This window comes from Struthio camelus, chromosome 4, assembly GCF_040807025.1.
Source record: "Struthio camelus isolate bStrCam1 chromosome 4, bStrCam1.hap1, whole genome shotgun sequence".
NCBI lineage: Eukaryota > Metazoa > Chordata > Aves > Struthioniformes > Struthionidae > Struthio > Struthio camelus.
The window spans coordinates 26823877-26842964 of NC_090945.1; the positions used below are offsets into that span (position 1 = coordinate 26823877).

The 19088-nt window shown below is 38.2% G+C and overlaps 2 protein-coding genes across 5 annotated transcripts in view; both read left to right on the forward strand.

Annotated features, from left to right (window-relative positions):
* CENPE (centromere protein E) overlaps positions 1-2587 on the forward strand; it is a 39368-nt gene extending 36781 nt beyond the window's left edge. The window contains exons 42-44 of the mRNA XM_068941985.1: positions 9-168; positions 497-759; positions 1581-2587. Coding sequence (XP_068798086.1) covers positions 9-168; positions 497-759; positions 1581-1678 — 521 coding nt within the window. The 3' untranslated portion in view covers positions 1679-2587. The remainder of the gene's footprint in view (positions 1-8; positions 169-496; positions 760-1580) is intronic.
* A 1567-nt stretch (positions 2588-4154) lies between these two features.
* Positions 4155-18583, forward strand: BDH2 (3-hydroxybutyrate dehydrogenase 2). Of its 4 annotated transcripts, XM_068941986.1 has the most exons (11): positions 4155-4214; positions 4310-4446; positions 6548-6628; positions 8232-8310; positions 11713-11809; positions 12359-12467; positions 14172-14232; positions 15495-15608; positions 16141-16199; positions 16899-16991; positions 18157-18583. In XM_068941986.1, the coding sequence occupies exons 3-11, from the start codon at positions 6557-6559 to the stop codon at positions 18208-18210; spliced, it is 738 nt and encodes a 245-aa protein (XP_068798087.1). In that variant the 5' UTR covers positions 4155-4214; positions 4310-4446; positions 6548-6556; the 3' UTR covers positions 18211-18583. The 4 variants fall into 4 exon arrangements, with proteins under 4 accessions (XP_068798087.1, XP_009687651.2, XP_009687650.2 ...); XM_009689356.2 differs by lacking the exon at positions 4155-4214 and having other exon boundaries at positions 4268-4446; XM_009689355.2 differs by lacking the exon at positions 4155-4214 and having other exon boundaries at positions 4411-4717.
* Positions 18584-19088: the final 505 nt, after the last annotated feature.

Genomic DNA, 19088 nt, shown 5'->3' on the forward strand with positions numbered 1-19088 from the left:
TTTTCTAGTGGTGTCAGAGAAAACTCCTCAGCAGTCCCAAATACCCCTTACTTGTGGTGGTGGCAGTGGGATTGTGCAGAGCACACAAATGCTTGTTTTAAAATCTGAACAAGCTAAACTACAGAAAGAAAATTTGCAGCTGAAGAAACAAAATGACCTGCTGCTAAGGTAAGCACAAAGCTGATGAGGAGCCTGTCAAATATTTTTTGTTGCTATTTTCCTATGCATGCTGTTAACTGTTTCTTAATGGGAAATCCATAGAAGTGAGTAACTAATTTAAATCTAGCTGTAAGACCTAAAAGAATCTAGTGAATCTAAATCTCTATCAGTCTGGCTTTGAACTTTAAACTGCTTCCTTTTGTAACAACTCCTTTAAAAATAGGTTTATCAAAAGCCAGAGAACATAACTTGTTCTTGTCTTTGTTTTTCCTTCACCAGAATAAACTAGTTCAGATTTTTCTCTTTGCTATGTGTTCTTCCTTTTTTCCCTATTCAGTAATGAGCTTCAACTGAAAGAGGAACTTAGAAAATGGAAAGAAAGAGCACTAAAACTGAAAGAACGATCCTCAAGAGAAACCACTCGGGAGACAATACCAAGGTCTCCAAGGAAAACAGTGCCATACTCTCTTAAAGAGCAAATGCCTTCTCCCTCCAAGGAACCTATTTCTCAGGAAATTGTGACTCAGGACATATCAAAGCCTCTGCCACTAACTTATCCAACGAATTTCTTCGATAATTCCAACTTAGGTACACTAACAGGTACATAACGCAGTATTGTCCTCTTATTAAGATTAGCAGGGACAAAATATAAAGGTCGTTCTGTGAACGAGAGTAGGTGACCTGTACTTTCTCTATTCAAACCTGAAACTTGCGCAGTAAGACAACTTTTTTTGAGTGAAGCCATGAAGGTTATACATGTACTACAGATTCTAAATACCTAAATTGATCTTCAGGGGCTGAATGTCCAGGTTTTTTTTTTTTCCTTTTGCTGCAGTGGAAGTGTTGATAATTGCTTTAAAAGTTGAATAAGCAGGTTATCATATTACTGGACAGATGCTCTGGAATGTTTTGCTGCTTAACTTTGTTTAAGCACAGACTTCTGGCAGAATTGATTCTCATGGACCACTCTGTCATCTGTGCAGCGCTAACTGCCAGTTAACTGATTTCTAAACTTCTTTATTAAGATGGTAGATCTTGGTGTGTGGTGTTTTGTGTGTGTGTGGTTTTTTTTTTTTTTGGACATTGAATTTGCCAATCTGTCGTCTTCCAGCAGCAATAATAGTAGTTTTTATATCTTCCTTTCCCTCCCCTCATCCTTGCTCACAATTTATTTCTGCCCTAGTGACTTCTGGGCAAGTCTTCTAGTGGTCTGTACTAGCATATTAAAACTACTGCCTTCGTTGTTATGCTTTGTTTTAAAAACTTAGCAGCTCAGAATGTCATGTTCTTGTCTTTGAGATCAGAGGCAAGCTTTATAGTTGGTGTCTAAAACACTAGTCGGGATAAAATTGCTGTATTCCTACTGCTTGTACAACTGGGGAAGTTTACATGTTACTTTAACATTCTTGTCTTCTGAATAGATACGCGACCTGCAGGAATAGAGCCTACAGAGGAACACCTTAAGCACTGGTTTGGAACTTCAGAAAGAGATAAAGCCCCTGACTGTACCACCCAATAAAGGTGTTATCTGTAAGCTGTCTCTACAGTGCCTATACGGCCGGAATCTGCATACATAGAAGATAATTGCTTCAGGTTAAAAGCCATCAACCTCTTCTATAAACTGCAGAAAGAGCTCTGGTAGCATATAAATCCCTTGCTTCTTGGAGCTGCTACTTCCCATGGTTGGAAAAGCTGGAATAGGAACACACAAACAGAAAAGCAGTAATGTTGCCTGCAACTTGCTGATGCTGCAGCTCTACTTTGGTCATTCTTTGGATGGCAAAGATAGCAAAGCCTGTGTACTGAAGAGAAGATGGAAGCAGGAATGGATCAAAAAATCTACTGTGAAATTTCTCGATCTTAAACTTTTCATTCTGTCATTCATAAAATAGCCCTTCTTTAGGCTGTTGATTTTTGTATCTTTGAATGCTATTGAAGTGGAAAGAACTGTTCTCATTAGTTTTTGTTCCTCAGGATCTGTTTTTGTATCATGCTTTCATAAGACCATGGGAGTGGTGTTTTCACCACAATTTTAACCTTTCTATCTGGACACTGTAACTGAAATTACCAGTTTTTTGTTTATAGGGTGCACAATCAAGGTTTCATCTTCAAAATTCTTTACAATGCTTCAGCTCAGTCAGTTATGGTGCCAAGAATAACTCTGTATTTTGAATCATCTTTAAATATACATCCAGTTCCTGTGCAGAGTTGGACATCTGAATTTTTTTAATAATAAGGCATGGAGCTAACTGTTGACAGGCTTTCTGTTCACTACAGTAGCAGAAACAAACTGTGGGGAACTTGGGCTGCAAAGACTTAATATTTTACTATCCTACTTTTCTGCCTTGTAAGGCCTATTTCTTTTTGTATTTTCTGTATAAGGAGGTTTGTTTCATAATAAATTTAATGTGTTAAGTATTTAAAAATATTTTTGCTGGTCACTTTAATTTTGTGGAGAGAAGATGCTGATTAAGAATCTTAATTTCATCACTTCAATTATAATGATAATGTTTCTTTGTGTCCACTATCGCTTTTCTACTATAATCACTTTCTGCAGTGGTGTGTTTAAAGATTATATATAGTGTGTGTGTGTGTATGTATTTTTTTGACAATCTTTTCTCTGTCAGCAAATTTTTGAAGTGCAAAAGACTAAATTCGCCCCTGCTCCTCAGCTAAATAGGAATTTTGTGCTCAAAACTTGAGCTTCACTCCATGAAGAATGGAATCATTGTGAGATGACATAGTCACGGCTAACAAAAACACTTGCATCGAAAACATGCATACTTATTTTACGGGAACGAAGATCTAAATGGTGCTAGGTATCTCCTTAAGTATTCCATTGTGGGTTAGCCAAATTTGTGAGCAAATGGTAATACTGTCATGTTCCTGAGCATGTAGCAATTACATATTTACTGAACACACTCAGGGTTTTTAAAGCTGTCTCTTTCTTGGAAGAGTTGCACAAGAGTTACTTACCTGACAGAAGTACTTCTGAGATCTTTACCGAAGACCCAGCTTTCCGTTTACCTTGAACTGCTGGTAACTGCCGATTACCAGGACTGCTAAGAAGTTTCAAGTGTTTGCTCTAAACCTTTGGAGGGTGTTTTGGAAAGCTTTTACAGAAACTGCTAGCCAACAATACACAAGTTCTAGATCCCATTAGTGAGTGTAGCGTTATGGTGTGTTGATTCACACCACAGCCATATATATGCAGGGGAGATTTTATTTCCCTGGCAGAGTGGCAAATGCAAAGTGTTACTTGCAACTTCCTTTGGCTGCCAGGCTCTCTTTTCATTCCCTCCACTCTAAAGTTGCAATAAATGACTAAAACTAAACCTGACTTTTTCCCTCCAGAAGGGAAATGAGTTATAGATCTGCCTTGTCCTTTGAGTTTCAAATGGTTTTCTTATTAATTCTTGCTTGCTGGAACATTTCCAGATTTAGAGATTTTTCTGGTGACCTGAGCTGAAGAAAAGGAGCCTATTACAATAGGTCCATGTCTAGATTCGATAGGTAAAAGCACAGGACTAGGAAGAGAAATGCTTTTAGAAACCTAGTCATTAAATATTTCTCAGTTACTGGGGAGATGACTTACAAAGCTAACAGTTCAGCAGAAATACAAAGTAAGTTTAATACTACTGAACTGCTTTTTGTGGCTTTGTTGTCATTTTTGTGTTTTTGTTTTTTTTTTTTTTCTCCTAAGCTTACCTACAGCAGTAACTCTTCTGAGGGAAATGTGTTCAGGCAGGAGTCCGAATTTAAGAATACTATTAGAGTGCTTTGGTGTGAGCTGATAATTAAATTGTTTTATCTTATAATTTTCCATTATATTAATTCTGCTTGAACAGATGCAAGCTAAAGTGTTATAAATTTGAAAAAAAGATAATATAAGTTGGTAAATTACCAAGTAAGGAAACAAAACTTCTCATGCAAGTATTGTCCTAGTTTGAATTTTGGTGACTGGCGTGGTTAAACAAAAACTGCCTTGGGGAAAAACACATTTTTTGTTGTGAGAATTCTGTTGACTTGTCGGGTTCCTTAAAGGGAGCTGACGGGTAATACTGGTAATCTTTCTTCCTCTTCCTTCCCCCCTCTCCCCCTCCCTCCCATTCAGGAGAAAAATCTTACTCTTAATCTTCAATCTCACTAGATGGCAGCATCTCAATGTTTCAAAAGGAAATTACGCTGGTATAGAGAAACTTGTCAGCTGAAGTACAACTCCCAAGGAGCACAGCAAAAAGGCATAGAACTTCCGTTGGTACAAAGGGAGCTTCCGCTGGTACAAAGGTCAGTAAGTGTAGCACCTTGTTTGAGGTCTTCTGGTGAGTGATTATATTAATTGTTATTTTTTAAATGGTTCATTGTGTTAGTATCACTATGACGTGGGTTCAGAAAAACTGCTAGTTTGAGAAAAGTATTCCTGACACGTTTCACTTCCCAAGTGCATGAAGATGGTTTGAGGAAATACTTTGGCTGATCCGGATTTTTGTACTGAAAAGACTTATGTGACAGCGAAGGGTAATGAAGAACTTCCTGTGCCTTGAGTGAGCACTTTGAGGTGATTTTTCTGATACTTGGGACTCTTGCTAAAAATCAGTAGAGCTCTTCCCCAAATTTGGTATTAGAGCAGTTGTATTTTGCACAACTTAGTATGTTAGAGTTGAACAGTGCTATCTAGTCATGCTTGCAGTCTGATTCTGCTCCATTAGCTGACTTGGTACTTTTTCCCTCTAGCAATACAAAAGATATATTAAGACAGGGCTAACCTCATATTAGCCTACCCTCAGAGACATCCTAAGAGACATCTTTTTTACTAGCCAACCTAAAAAAGGATTTTAAGGTAGTGTGGTCTTTCCCCTAATTACAAAAGTGCATCTTGGTTATTGCTTACCGATCTGTTTTCCTGCCACACACGCACGCTCAGCTATGGCAAAAAGCCTGCAAGGAGATGTTTCAGTGTCCCGAAACACAATGTATAGCTCAGTCTGACTTTAAATCAAATGAGATAACATTTTTTTTATATTAGAGTGGACAGAGAATTTTTAATTTATATTTCAAAATAAAAAGTCTGATATGTTGAATCTTAAACCTTCAGGAGAACATACACATTTTTCTGCAATTTTGTCAGGAAAGGCTTCTGAGAAAGCAGGCAATTTTTGGTCAAGATCAAGTGAATAACTTGGTTTCAGATGTGGTAGTCTAAATTCAAGTCACTAATCTGAGTCACAACATAGATTTGAGCTTCTCTAGACAATAACGTTAATTGCCAACCCAGAGGATGTTCTGATATCTGTATCTAACTTCTCAGTGAAGTACTAAATGTGTTGGATTCATGTGTTTATTTAAAAACACCATGCTTATGAGAAACCTTTCTGCACTCGTAGCTATATAAAGAAACTTTGCAGGTTTTGAAAGTGCGGAAAAGGTTGCTTATTCAGTTAACAAACACCAGAGATTGTGCTCTGACTGGAATACAGTAATCTTACTTTGTGAGGTAATGGTTTGAAACATCTTGCTCAGTAATTTAGTCCTTAAATAAGCAAGAAGCCTACTGAAACCTTTTTGGAATCTGTGGGAGTGAAATGATGGCATTTGCTTATACTTGTTTGTCTGCAACTTTCCATGCAGTATTTCTTTAAACATAACAAAACCCTTGAAAGGGTGTGCCTGGGCAGCACACATGACTGTGCTTTGCCTTCTGGCTGCTACCTATTGAGGAGGCGGTTTCCTCCTGAAGAGGAGGAAACTTACTTGCCTTACCCAGCACTCAACATTTTAATTCTTCTTTTTCTCCTACCCCTTGCTCCAAGCATGCTCAGTAATTCCCAGGGAATGAGCGAAGTGAGAGAGAGACAAGATAGAGTTTGACTCCCCCTTGCCCTATGGAGGAGGGAATCTGCAGTGCTGAGAGATTGCTAAGACAAGTCAGAGCAGATACAAAGGCTAGGCCGCAGAAACAGTGGAAAGAAAGACATTAAATGGAGTCCAGGAGGATGTTGTCCAGAATTTGTTGCAACCTAGGAAGTCAGGGTGTTTGGTTTGAGAGGAGGAAAAGAAAGGCCCACTTTGTAGGAACAAAACGGGCAATGGAGAAACTAATTTACAAGCTATTTTATTTCTATTCTGCTTCGTCTCAGATTTTCCTTGGTTCATGAAAAAGTATAGTTTCTATTATAATATAGCTTGCCTTGAGGTCAAACACCTTTTTGCCCTTTTTTTGGTCCTTACTGATAAAGACAAGGTTGAGGCAATCCTACCTTTTTTGTAACTAAACAGGACTCCAATTTGAGAGTAGAAATGCTTAGATCATCTGGTTTCGCATGTGTTTCCCTGGAAGTGATGTTGGCTTTTTCTTTTAAAGTTTCTGTGACATCTTCTGCCTGCACAGGTCAGCAATATGGGTCGACTTGATGGGAAGATAGTACTATTGTCTGCAGCAGCACAGGGGATCGGACGAGCAGTCGCTGTAGTAAGTTGGGAAAAATTTGTTCTTTAATTCTGTTCTTGTACCCTAGATGGCTCTCTTCTTGTACCCTAGATGGCTCTCTTATGCTGACTAGTCTAATGGTACCTGCAGCAAGCAAGAAATTAAATTAATAAGCCATAGATGAAGCCAAAATCAACCTCAGAACTACTCATTGAAAAATTCAAGGAAGAACGTAGTCACTAAACAGTATCATCTGTGCTTTACGCTGACTAAATTTCTGGAAGCCTTCAAGGCTGGATAGTGCTGTTAAGCAACATGGGCAGTGTTTGAAAACAGCTGCAACTACTTTTCTAGTGGTATGTGGTCATACTATGTGTACCTCTAATCAAGCATCTCTGCTTCTTTGTTCTGAGAGAAGATGATTAGGATAGTAGGTGAGTTCCCTGTTATAAGGTTGATTACTGCAAAGATTCACTATAGCAGAGCCAAGATGTCTTATGTACACTGATAGTTGATGTAACAAAGTCTAGGTGATAAAGACCATAGCTACGAGGTTATTCACATGAACAACTGTGAGAAACGCTTTAAAAATTGTACTCACTTATTGTTGGACGGAATTCAAAATATACACTGGTCTTTCTGGTTAATTTATAACTCCTTTTGGCGAGTTCTGCCCCTGCCATTTGTTTCCTCTATAGCAGAGAGAGAAACTAGTAGAATTATTTCAGTGTCTCTACAATGTAATAAACAAACCATGAAAAGCTTCTATAAATGGGAATTTTGCCAAACTAATTAGTTTCCTGTGCAACCTTTTCTGCACTTATATTAAAATACTCAGTTCATAGAGTAGGTCATTTTCCTGATGATTTTGCTTTGGAAATACCAACAAGCTATGGAGAAGGGTAGCCCATTTAATGCCACTATCCTCTTAAGCTGTAGCAGAGATAGTTATTTTGAGGATAAAGGGCTACAACAATTTTTTCTGCTGGTCTGAGACTTCAGAACGTTTTTTCAGATACAGATTACTCTGTTTTGGGTAGCTGTCGTTTTATCAGTAAGTACACTGCAGAGGAAGCAGGTTTTGAGGGGTATATCAGGAATGAAGGAATTTCTCAAGTTCAGTACTAAAGAAAAGTCATGCTTTTGAATTTTGCTCTGTTCAGTGATTTGGATGTGAAGGACTTGAATCAAGTTTATATACCATCATTCTTTTTCTTAGATGGCATGTAAAAACGTAACTTCATTTACAAATGGTATAACTTCATCTAAATCCAACAGTACAAACTTAATTCTAGCCCTACACATTTGGAACATACTTGCTAGCACGCATGCAGCTAGTAAGGGCAATAATAATAACAACTGTATTAGTCTGGTTACTGTTTCTGATACTTTATGGATTTGCTATTTTGAGGAAAAGATTGTAAATCTCTCTTACATCTCTTGAGAGTTACTCAGTTGACCCCAGGATGTTTGTCAGTTGATACTCATCACTTCCTGACCTGCCCAGAATGAAAAGGAGAAGAATAGTTGCCTTCAGCCAACTTTGATTTCAATCCAAAAAAGAAATGAGAAGAAAACAGACTTTATTCCTGTTACAAGCTGAAATATCTAAGCGTAAATTATTTATTTTGCTTGTATTCTTCAGGCTTTTGCTAAAGAAGGAGCAAAAGTCATTGCTACAGACATCAACAAGTCTAAGTTGCAAGAACTGGAGAAATATCCAGGTAAATGATCTGCAGTAGCTATTAGTTCAATTCTCACAAGTTTTGTTGTAGGCAGACTGAAATATAACTTGAGGTTATGGCAAACTTCAAAAGGCAGGAGGAAAAAAAGAAAATATCCAGAATAATTCTTTAAATATTGGCACTGTTGTATTCTGTGCTGTAGAGTGGCAGGGACTTTGTATGCAAAATGCTGGTATTCCACTGCAGCATCAGCATTTCAGAGAGAATATGCCAAGTATGCGGAATAACTTTGTGGGTTTTGTGTGTCTCAGAAGCAGCTGATTTCTGCTTTCCAGAATGGCACCTATTTCGATCAGCTGTTTAGATTGCTGGGCCAATTGTCAAACATCCTGCTGAAAGAATGGAATGCTTTTCCTTGAACATAAGAGCTAACATTCAGCCACACAAAAAGTGGATTTAGTGTCTTGCATTTCCATCAGCCACACTTAGTAAGGAATGCCTTAAAAGCAGAGCTGCCTAGTAGGAATTGATATATCTTCAGGAACTGATTCCACTGACAGCAGATAAGCCCATTTTGCTATTATAAATGCGCAAGACTGAAAATTTTCTTGCTGATATCACAAAAAGAAACTTCAAGGAGCAGGTTTTGCATAGCTATTTTCCTTAAGTATAAAAGTGGCACAAGTGGAAGGACATTTAAAATAAAAGATTTATCAATCTTAAAAAAATAAGATAGGTATATGTTATAACAGAAAATACTTCCAAATTAATTTGATTCAGAGAAGTGATTGCTGGACTTTGATTTCCTATTACCTCAACAAAATTAGCATCACTTTTGGACTATAGGCAGGTACTGTTTCAGATCCAGCTGCATTAGCTGAAAGTATCACCTTTACACAGCTAAGCTAACCTCTGAGCTACCCTTACAACTCTGCTAGTATAGCAGCTCTACAAAAGGCATCATTAGTTCAGGTAACTTAAACATCTGTTTAAACTGTGGAGGCTAACCTGGCAGATGTTGCCTGAAATGGAGTAGGGAGTTTTTGCCCCAGCTGCTCTGCAGAAAGTTGACTGTTTCTGCAACAGGCATGGGTCAGATAGTAAACACATACAATAATACTTTTCCTTGGCGCAACTCTTAAAGTGAACATCTGTCTCCTCTCACTGGAGTTCACGGCAAGGAATCTCTTTGCAACTCTTTAAGAACTTTGGGACTTTCCAGCTTCCTTTGGAAGGTTTTTAGGAAAGTGTTACATTTTTAACTGCACGTTGCTCCTCCTCAGCTAGTATGTTCAGAAGAAAACAAACTTTTCCATATACTCCCAGCCATTTCTGTCCTTTTGACATATGATTAGTTAAGCCTAATTCATCAAGGCTTGGTGCATCCTGGTCTTTGAATTTAATCCAGGTGAGGTGACTCCACTGCTGATGTTATTCACCAGCCTATAGTCTTTAATTGCATCATCATATACAAATCATTTCAGAAGCATACGTATCACTGTAACAAAGGCATATAAAGCATGTTCATGGACTTATCAATATGGCTTCAAAAGATGCTGATTTTTCTCCATTTGAAACCAAATTCTCCTATTGTTTATATATCACCCAAATACTGTAAAGCTAGCTGCAAAGTATTTCATAGAATCATGCAGGTTGAATGGGACCTCCAGTGACAGTCTAGTCCTATCTCCTGCTCAAAGCAGGTTGTTAGACTAGGTTGCTCAGGGCCATGTTCAGTCAAGTTCTAAATATTTCCAAGGATGGGAATTCCACAACCTCTCTGGGTCCCTGCTCTAGTGTGAGCACTGTCATGGCAAAAAAAAAAAAAAAAAAGGGAAAAAATCCTTACATTGAGTTGAACATTCCAAGTTTTCTGTTACCTTTTATGCTTTCACTGTGGGCCTCTGAGAAGAATCTAGATCCATCTTCTCCACATCTTCCTAAGAGGCAGACATTTATTAGATTGCAAGTCACTACTTACAGGTGATAAAGCTGTGGTTCTGGGGCACAGGTGTTCTGCACCAGAGGTGCCTTAGTTCTAGATGCAGGGTATGCGATGTCCAGGCTGTGGCAAAGGGGTGATTTGCAGCAAGTCTTTGTGCCCTGGAAGCCTGATTGTACCCACTGAGGGAACTGTTGAAGCACACCATGGATCCTTCTTTTCCACACATCTGGGCTTCCTTTTGGAAGGAAAGCTGGTGCATTTGAGAAGGGTGCACAGCTCAGTGTTTACTGTCAGCATGGAGTTAGGGTGCGGGCAGGGCGTATCATGAAGTACGCTTATTCCATAGCGGGGTCTCAGTCTTGACATGGCTGAGAGTAGTTAGTTACGTTAGGTTATTGGAAGGTTCTTATGTAAAATAACATGTAGATTATATCATGTCACATTACAGCTCATCTGGAAGCGTGGTTTGTTTACTTTGCTCTTTTTATTTCTGCCAGTGGATAGCACTGCTGTGGCTTAAAACATTTCTGTTGAGGAGGGACTGGTTCTATGGAAAAGTGTTTGGAAGAGAGTTGCACTTCTCCCTGTTTTGCAGTAATTACACTTCTCAATCTCTCAGTGAACTTCTCTGAACAAAACAGAAGGATTATTATTATTATGTTTTCAGTATCAATGGTTTTCTTGAAGGTACAGCACAGACACTGCCAGTGCTATGAGCGCTGACAGTAACAGCTGTCAGGGACTCAAGTAAGTAGTGCCTTATTGCAAAAAGTAACACGTTTCCAAGTGTGGTTTTTTTTGTTTGGTTGAGTTTTTTGTTAGAAACAAATGATTGCAAAAACGTGAACATCATATTTTTAAACTAGACAGTCTGCATACCTTGATAATAGAGGCAATCAACCTTTTACAATTCATCTTCATTTCTTTTATAGCTGCGCTATCATGCCAGGTTATATAAAGTTAATAAAGGCTTAAGCAAAAACACTTTTCCTCATTAATTAAATGTTATAAAGCTGATACATACAGATAGATGGTAAGTAACGTGATCATGGCAGTATGTGACACCTTTAATTAGTTCCAAGGAATTATTCTGTAATAGTGTGCATGAGAGCTTGTTAGGATTATACAGACTGTGTAATCCTTTAGTCTGGAAGTACAGCAGAATCCAAATGTATTGGAAGTAACTTTTATGGTTGAGGGACACAACTCATCTGCTTCTGTAATGCTGTGTGACAATCACATCTTTTTAAAGACCCTTCTGAAGGTTTAAATAGCATGCCATGCTGTCCATTGCTGTCCTGATTTAACCATTACACTAACTTAATGATCAAGCGTAGCTGTCAGTCAGACAGTCTTCATGTCTCGGTGCACTACTGAGAGAGGACTGTTCCTGGCAAACCACTGAGCTGAGTGGGAGCTGCAGTCCTCAGCACTTCTGAAAATCAAACTGCTGATCTTTAACCAAAGAGAGTGAAATAAATACCATGTTTTTATAGGAATTCAAGTACGGGTTCTGGATGTCACCAAGAGGGAAGAGATAGAAAATCTAGCCAAGGAGATTGAAAGGATTGACATCCTCTGTAACGTTGCAGGGTAATCAGCTTCTGTTTCATCCTCCTCCTTTTTCCAATTTTTCCTTGTCCTTCAAAAGTACTTCATTTTACTTGAATGTATGTTATTCGTTTAATTTTAATGTGTTTTATACCTTAATATAAACTTTCATGTGTTTTCATCAAAACTGATATCTTTGTGTGCAGCCATGTTAACCAGGCCAAGGTAAAAATGGTTCTGGAAACTGAGCTATGAGTTTCCCTCCCACCGCTCTCTAGCGGGTACCTTGTGCTGATTGCTTTGCAGCTCCCCCTCCCCCCCACCCCAGGCACCACAGTGAGCAAAGCTGGTGGTCTGCCTGTGCGGTATTTATTTTTGGAATTTTCCCTATTACCAAATGCTTCTCTGCATGTATGGGGTGTGTCTCGTATCACTGATGCTCATCGCAAGAAATATACTGTTGCTTTGCTTTCTTGAGAAGAACTGTTGTGCCTACTTTACAAGCTTGGAAGGGTTAGCTGTTACAAAAAAGCAGTAGAAAAATAGACTTGTAAACTGCAGACAGTAATACATTTTATGCACTTATTCCAGGTTTGTTCATCATGGAACCATTCTGGAGTGTGAGGAGAGAGACTGGAATTTTGCTATGAACCTCAATGTTCGCAGCATGTATCTAATGATCAAGACGTTTCTTCCCAAGGTAAGGCTTGGTTGCCTATGCTTTTTAGTCTCTGTTGCCCTGTTTTAAGGGGGAATGGTCTAAATCATTGTCACTGTGACAGCATGGGATTTGGGATAAAAATGTGAGTATGCAGCTTGGGATAGGGGAGGCCCTTAGACTACATTGATGCTACTCTGAACCATTCTCGGTACCGTCTAAACCTTCAAGTTAGACCACATATCTAAAGGAAATTATAGACAAGATTAATTCAGAGGTTTTGCCCTGTGTAATTTGTAAGTAAAAATCCTCCAAATATAGAGCAGCAAGAGAACCAGTGTAATACAATACAGTACAGCACGCAGCTACACATTATGTAGCAAAACGACTATTATAAAATATTTAAAAATATACACTAACGTGAATTTTTTCTGCAACTGGGGAAACTATCCTGTGAAGCAGATCAGTGTCACTGATGGCAACGTGCTGGTTACATGGGAACAATAATACAGTTAATCTAGCATCTTGAGGATTCTTGCTGTTTGTGAATACATACCTTCTAGACTACAAAAGTTTGAACTGAATGGTGTTTGTTTCCTGTAAATGCAAAGGCTAGAGGTGGTAGCTGTCACCATGGTGACTGGATGATTTCTCACCTCCTTCTCCCACTTCCACCCCCAAAGTGTTGCTCCAGTCCTGGCTTTTTTCAGCTGATCTTCACATTCAAAGGCTCTTTATAACTGTTGTAGGCACCTCGGGTTTTGGGATGCCTAAAGTCTGTATAACTTTCACAAACTTAGCTACAACTCGGAGACATCAGAGAGCTGTGACTTAGCCTTCTCCAAAGCGAGAAGGATTTGAATGGAAGCAATAGAAGAATTACACTGGTAAATGGCATGAGACTGTCCATGTAGTGTACCGGGCAAGATGGCAATGATTCAGAGGTCACTAAGAATGTTATGAACAACAATCTACAAAACAGCTCACAGCAATGGATGTTTGTCAGTAAAAACATTCAACTCCAAATCATGGAAGCCTCATTGCCTGAACCTGATTGAGTGGGAAGTTTCATGTGAAGAGCACATGCCCTGTTGCACATGTGGATTCATGTCGCACTTTACTGATCAGTAACGTTTTACAAAGATAAGCAATGATCTTAGATTTCCCTAAAAAGGTAACTCCACTGTAATTAGTTAAATAGCTACATTGGGATTATACAGAAGAACCTGTAGTCTTTTTGTTTTGTTTTTTACTTCCTGTGCTTTTCTTATCATGCAACTTCGAACAAGAAAGAATTTTGTTTCAATACTCCTTCCTATCTATTAGGAAGGAGATAAACCTTGGGGCAGGCAAACAGCAAGAACGTTATATCTTGTCCTCAGCCTGGTTCCTCTTCATTTTATTTTAAATACACAAATTTCTTGGCGCTCCAGAGTGGAGCAGATGTCAGTCCTCCATGTTTTAGTGGTTCTGTCTAGATCTGTGAAGAAGGAACAAAGTACTTTCTCGTCTTCTACATCACTTTTGAAATGATTTAGGAGAACTTGGTGAGAATTTCAGAATCTGCTTTACTACTTCAGTCAATAGATCAAAAAGAGAGATAAGCACGTATTCGTGCTAACGGAAGTTTGTTATCCTGGATATCAGTTGCATTTAGGGCTGTTCTAGTGGTTGTTTGGGCTATTCTGCTGGGCCTGCAGGTGACAGAATATTTCACATTTGAATGATACAAGTATTCTTTTGCAGATGATTAAGCAGAAATCTGGAAATATTATAAATATGTCTTCCGTGGCATCCAGCATTAAAGGTCAGTAGCTTTCGAGAGAGTTGCTTATATACGTTTTCCACAGTATGTCCTGTTGATACTCTGGGTTAGTAAAAATTTGCATATCCAGTTTGGAGAAAACCGTGATAAGGCTATATGCAATGGAGTGCCCTTGATTTTGATCCTGTGTCCATGTGCTTGATGAAGCATCCTGTAGTTACATTATGTACAGTAGCAACTCCTCGTTCAGTACACACAATGAGCTGCTCTCGGGGAATGAATCAAAGCTTTGCAGTGAAAAGAGATGGCCTGTAGACCTCTTGTTCATTTGTTGTTGGTAAGGTTTTTGTGATTAAGACAGAGGATTACAGGAACAGAGCACCTTCTAGGAAAGGAAACTGCTACAGAGTTGAGCCTGGTGCTTGGTGCTTACTTCTATTTAGGTTGCCCAGGTGGTTGCTCTGCTCCTCGTTTTCTGATTACCCAGTGGAAAGCTCCTAAGGCCTGCTTTTTACAACTATGCAATACTCTGTAGCATAGTTGAAGTGGGCGAGATCTGACTCTCCATTTGCGTGTCGGGAGGAGAGAAGTGATAATGCCACTGCGCAGTGGTATTATGAGGAGGAATTCTTCAATCTTCCTTTAAAAAAAAAAAATTTAGATGACAAGCGTAAGACCTTAGAAAAGGCAAAAAGTTAATCTGCAGAGTGTGAAACAAAATGGTGGGAATAAAAAAAAATTGTACAACTTTGCATTTAGAAAGCCCCCTCTGTTCTATGGAGGGATGCAGCATTGAAAAAAAGTGAATGCATAAACCATATGCAAATACAGAGATGTAAAGTTGCATAAGCACTAAAGTCTAGTCTTTGAGTTTTTGAATCGGTGCTCTGAATGTTTTGTATCATCCTTTTTATCAGTTTGTATTAAACAAAAAGGAATTACACTTTCAGTGATAACTTGCTATATATGTAGTTCAGAGAAACAATAAATAACTATTGCATAAGCGCTATAGCTATGTTTCCCAAAGAAAACTGAGGTTAATAAACAGATGGGCCTCTACTCTTGCCAAGTTTTGGTTTGTTCATTCTGTTACTTCTTCTAGGTTACTTGCCAAATTTATATTTTGAAAAATACTGTGCTTTGTTCTGGTCTATGCCAGAGGAGAACTCTAGCTAGCCTACCCTTGTGGGAAAGCTGTGTGCTACAGGAAATGCTAGATTTGGAAGCAAATGCATATAGAACAAACTTGTCTGTCGTCTTTCTTAATATGTTTCCATGCTGCCTTCACATTGACCTTCTGTTAGGAGTTGTGAACAGATGTGTATACAGCACTTCTAAGGCAGCAGTTATTGGTCTAACAAAGTCTGTGGCTGCTGACTTCATTGAACAAGGCATCAGATGCAACTGTGTATGTCCTGGTAAGTATTCTTGCAATATCTTGGAAACTTGGAGCAGGTGCTTAAAAAAAAAAAATACATCGCAATTTAGTTTGATGTTATTAATGGAGACAGTAGAGTTGCAAATGGCAACTAAAGTTACCAGCAATCAAAAAGAACAAGACATATTTCAAACATCTCTGAGATGTAAAATAGAAAAATCATTACTTTTAGAATTAGACTGGGCTGTGTACTTAGTCTCTTAACCCAGCACTGAGACATCTAAGCATATGCCCATTATATATGCATTACATAGTATTTGCATGTTTATTTTTCTGGAAGTTAGAAGCAGTCTAAGGCTAGCTAGCAAGCTAGCTATTGTTTAACAATCTGAAAAGTATCAAATCTCATTCTCAATAAAAGACAGAATGCTTTGAAATTTAGGTTCCTATGCTGAGTTGATATTTTTGTAGTCTTTCTCCTGCATCAAACAATGCATTTTCATTGATTTTATTATATGTCATGATTGTTGATAAACTTAAGTTTTAATATTGAATTTCAAACTTTTGCTTAGGAACTGTTGACACACCATCTCTACAAGAAAGAATTAAAGCCAGGCCTAACCCAGAACAGGTTAGAAAGCAATTTGTTTGATCATGTACATACATATGCTAAACACCTTTTAAAAACAAACAAAAAAACACACACCAGCACTTCTGCCCAAATTCCAGAATATCCTATATTTCAGAGTACCAATGGTAACATAACAATAGGGTCCCCTTCGATAATTTGGTCAGTTTGTGCTCAAGCTGGGGTCTTAAAATGCATCATAAGGGGACTTGCTTGGTGAATGCAGAGGGTCTGTCATCTGTGGAAGAATTTGCAGCAGTTGCTCACAATATCTAGTGCAAAAGTAGAATACATTCGCTGCTTTGGCACGTATCAGCCACAAACTAGTGCACAACCACGATAGAAAGGGCATTCTGGCATATGCTTTTAAAAATAATTTAGGTTCTTGTAATCACACTAAGTACATAACTGTGAGTCCTCATTTGAAGGGCCTGGGAATGTTTACCAACAAAGGAAGAAGGGCTTCTGTTGGCTTTACTCTGGAACCAGAGGTTTAAGTTTACTCTCTTCATATTTTTCCAACCTGAAATTCATACCATTAAGTTACCTTTGTTTCTTTCTCTAGCATAGATTCCCTACCCAATGTACTAAAGAAAGTTTTGACCTCGTGGCTTGTTTCTAATATTGCTTTGTACATATTGCACAATAATCAGATTAAAATATATATATATTTTTTGATACACCCAATGCTCTTATGACTAGGCATTGAAAGACTTTCTAGCCAGACAGAGGATTGGTAGGATGGCTACTGCTGAAGAAGTGGCCCATCTCTTTGTGTACTTGGCCTCTGATGAAGTAAGTACCGAGCAATAGAATTCTCTGTCACAAAATCCCATGCTACTTTGCCGCCTCACAATAGAGCGAATCTGTTTCAGGAAGATTGATCTTGTCTTTGAGTTGAATCATTGCAAGAATAGAAAACTGGCCGCCTTTTACTGAGTTCAACCTGTAATACAAAAAATGCTCTGAATATTGACAATGATTGTTAAGGTATTACGAACTTGGAACCGTAGCCGGGATGTTTGATGCCCGGATCATTCTGAATGATAGCAGAAATGCTCTTCTCTGCTGTTTCAAGCTGCTTGATTTCCACCACAACTGGAGCATATTTTAAGGAGGTAGAATTAGTACCGTTGTCACCTATCTGCGTTACGCAAGAGCAAACGTTTGTGTAGAACCACTAGAGATTTTAGCAGAAGTTCTAATGCCCAGGATGAGCATTCCCTTTTGCCATAAAGGAAACAATAGACACACTGAGGCTGTTATAGACCAGACTCACAATGACTACTGCAAATATCACCAACAACAGTGAAACACATCAAGGTTATTTCATTTACTGTGCTATAAATTTGCTATGAATCTAAAATTGGACTGGATTCCGCTAGACTTGTCAGAATGTTTTAACGGAATTACTGTGGTCTTAGTCTTTCCCTGTATCACTAATCTGTTTCTCACTTTCATCTTGGTGTACTGTTTCTGTAAAGCTACTAATTTAATGCTTCAGTACTGACCTAGAGCGAGGAATGTTACCTTCTCAGTTGCTTATCTCACTTTCTGCACAATCTAGATTTCATTTAAGTCCCCTTATAATTATTGGCTGACCTGGTCAGATTCTGCACAGCTGAAGAGAGCTAATAACATCCCAGTGTAAGATATTATTGCTGCAGGTGAGCTCTCTGAAATTCACCTTATGTGAATTCATATATTCAGGATGTATTATCATTTTAATGCCTTTAATAATAATTTTGCTATACTCTACTGAGTTAGGCAAAAGGCTTCTGTTTTTAAGTTTTTTTTTTAATATCTTATGTGTTCAGATCTACTGTTGGTTTTGTTTAAAAAAAAAAAAAAACCTGTATGAAAAGAAATCAATTTCTGATAAAGTTAAATTAGTATTTTCCTGTACTTAATAACCATAAACTATTAGTAAAATCTATTGTTACTTTTTATATAATTTCAGTCTGCCTACATGACTGGCAATGAACTAATCATCGATGGAGGGTGGAGCTTGTGACTGAGCCTATCTGCAAATGGAAATTCATACTATATGAAAGGCAAAAAATGAGGAGAGATCATGTTTCTCAGTTAAGATGGCTTGCAAAGATTTAAATCATGAACGTGATGTCTTTCAAAACAAATTTAGTGCATTTTTATCACTCTGTAATCTCTTTCTAAATTGATCTTACTGATATGCTTTTTCCTAAATAGCAAAACATTGGAGTAAAATGTATTTAATGTGACTTTTTAATGGTAACTCCGAAAGCATGAAAGAATAATAATGTAACCTTTAAGATATCAATGTTCCAAGAATACTATTTCATGTACAGAATGAAGTCTTGTTTTAAACAAATCTAAATGAAAGGAATTAAATACTACTATTATTCTCAGCCTCCAGAGTATCTGCATATATATGTATACACACACACACACACACACACACACACATATGTATATGTGTATACTAGGTGCAATAGGATTGGCCGCTTTCTTGTCTAAGCCCCCAAAGCTTACAGACGCTGTCTTCATGAAGCCGAAATAATGGAGGTGAGCCTGCTCTAGTGGTTGTTAAGACTAAAGTTTACAGCATGTAGAGAACATAGAGAATCTCATGTAGTTTTGCAGTCAGCTTTAAGTGAGTACTTCTGCTAGTACCAAAGAGGTCCTCCTGGGAAAGATGGAAGCCACAACTGTTTCATTAATGGTATAGATCACTGCTAAAATGGTTTTGTCTTTTTCCATGTACAGAAAAGTACTATGTAAAGACATCCCTCAGGTAGGCATGAGGGGGTATGGTGTATGTATTCTTCCACTTAGTTCTTCAGGAATACTTTCTATTTCTGGCATACAAGCAAAAGAGTAGATTTTACAGCTCTCAACAGAGCCAATGTTATT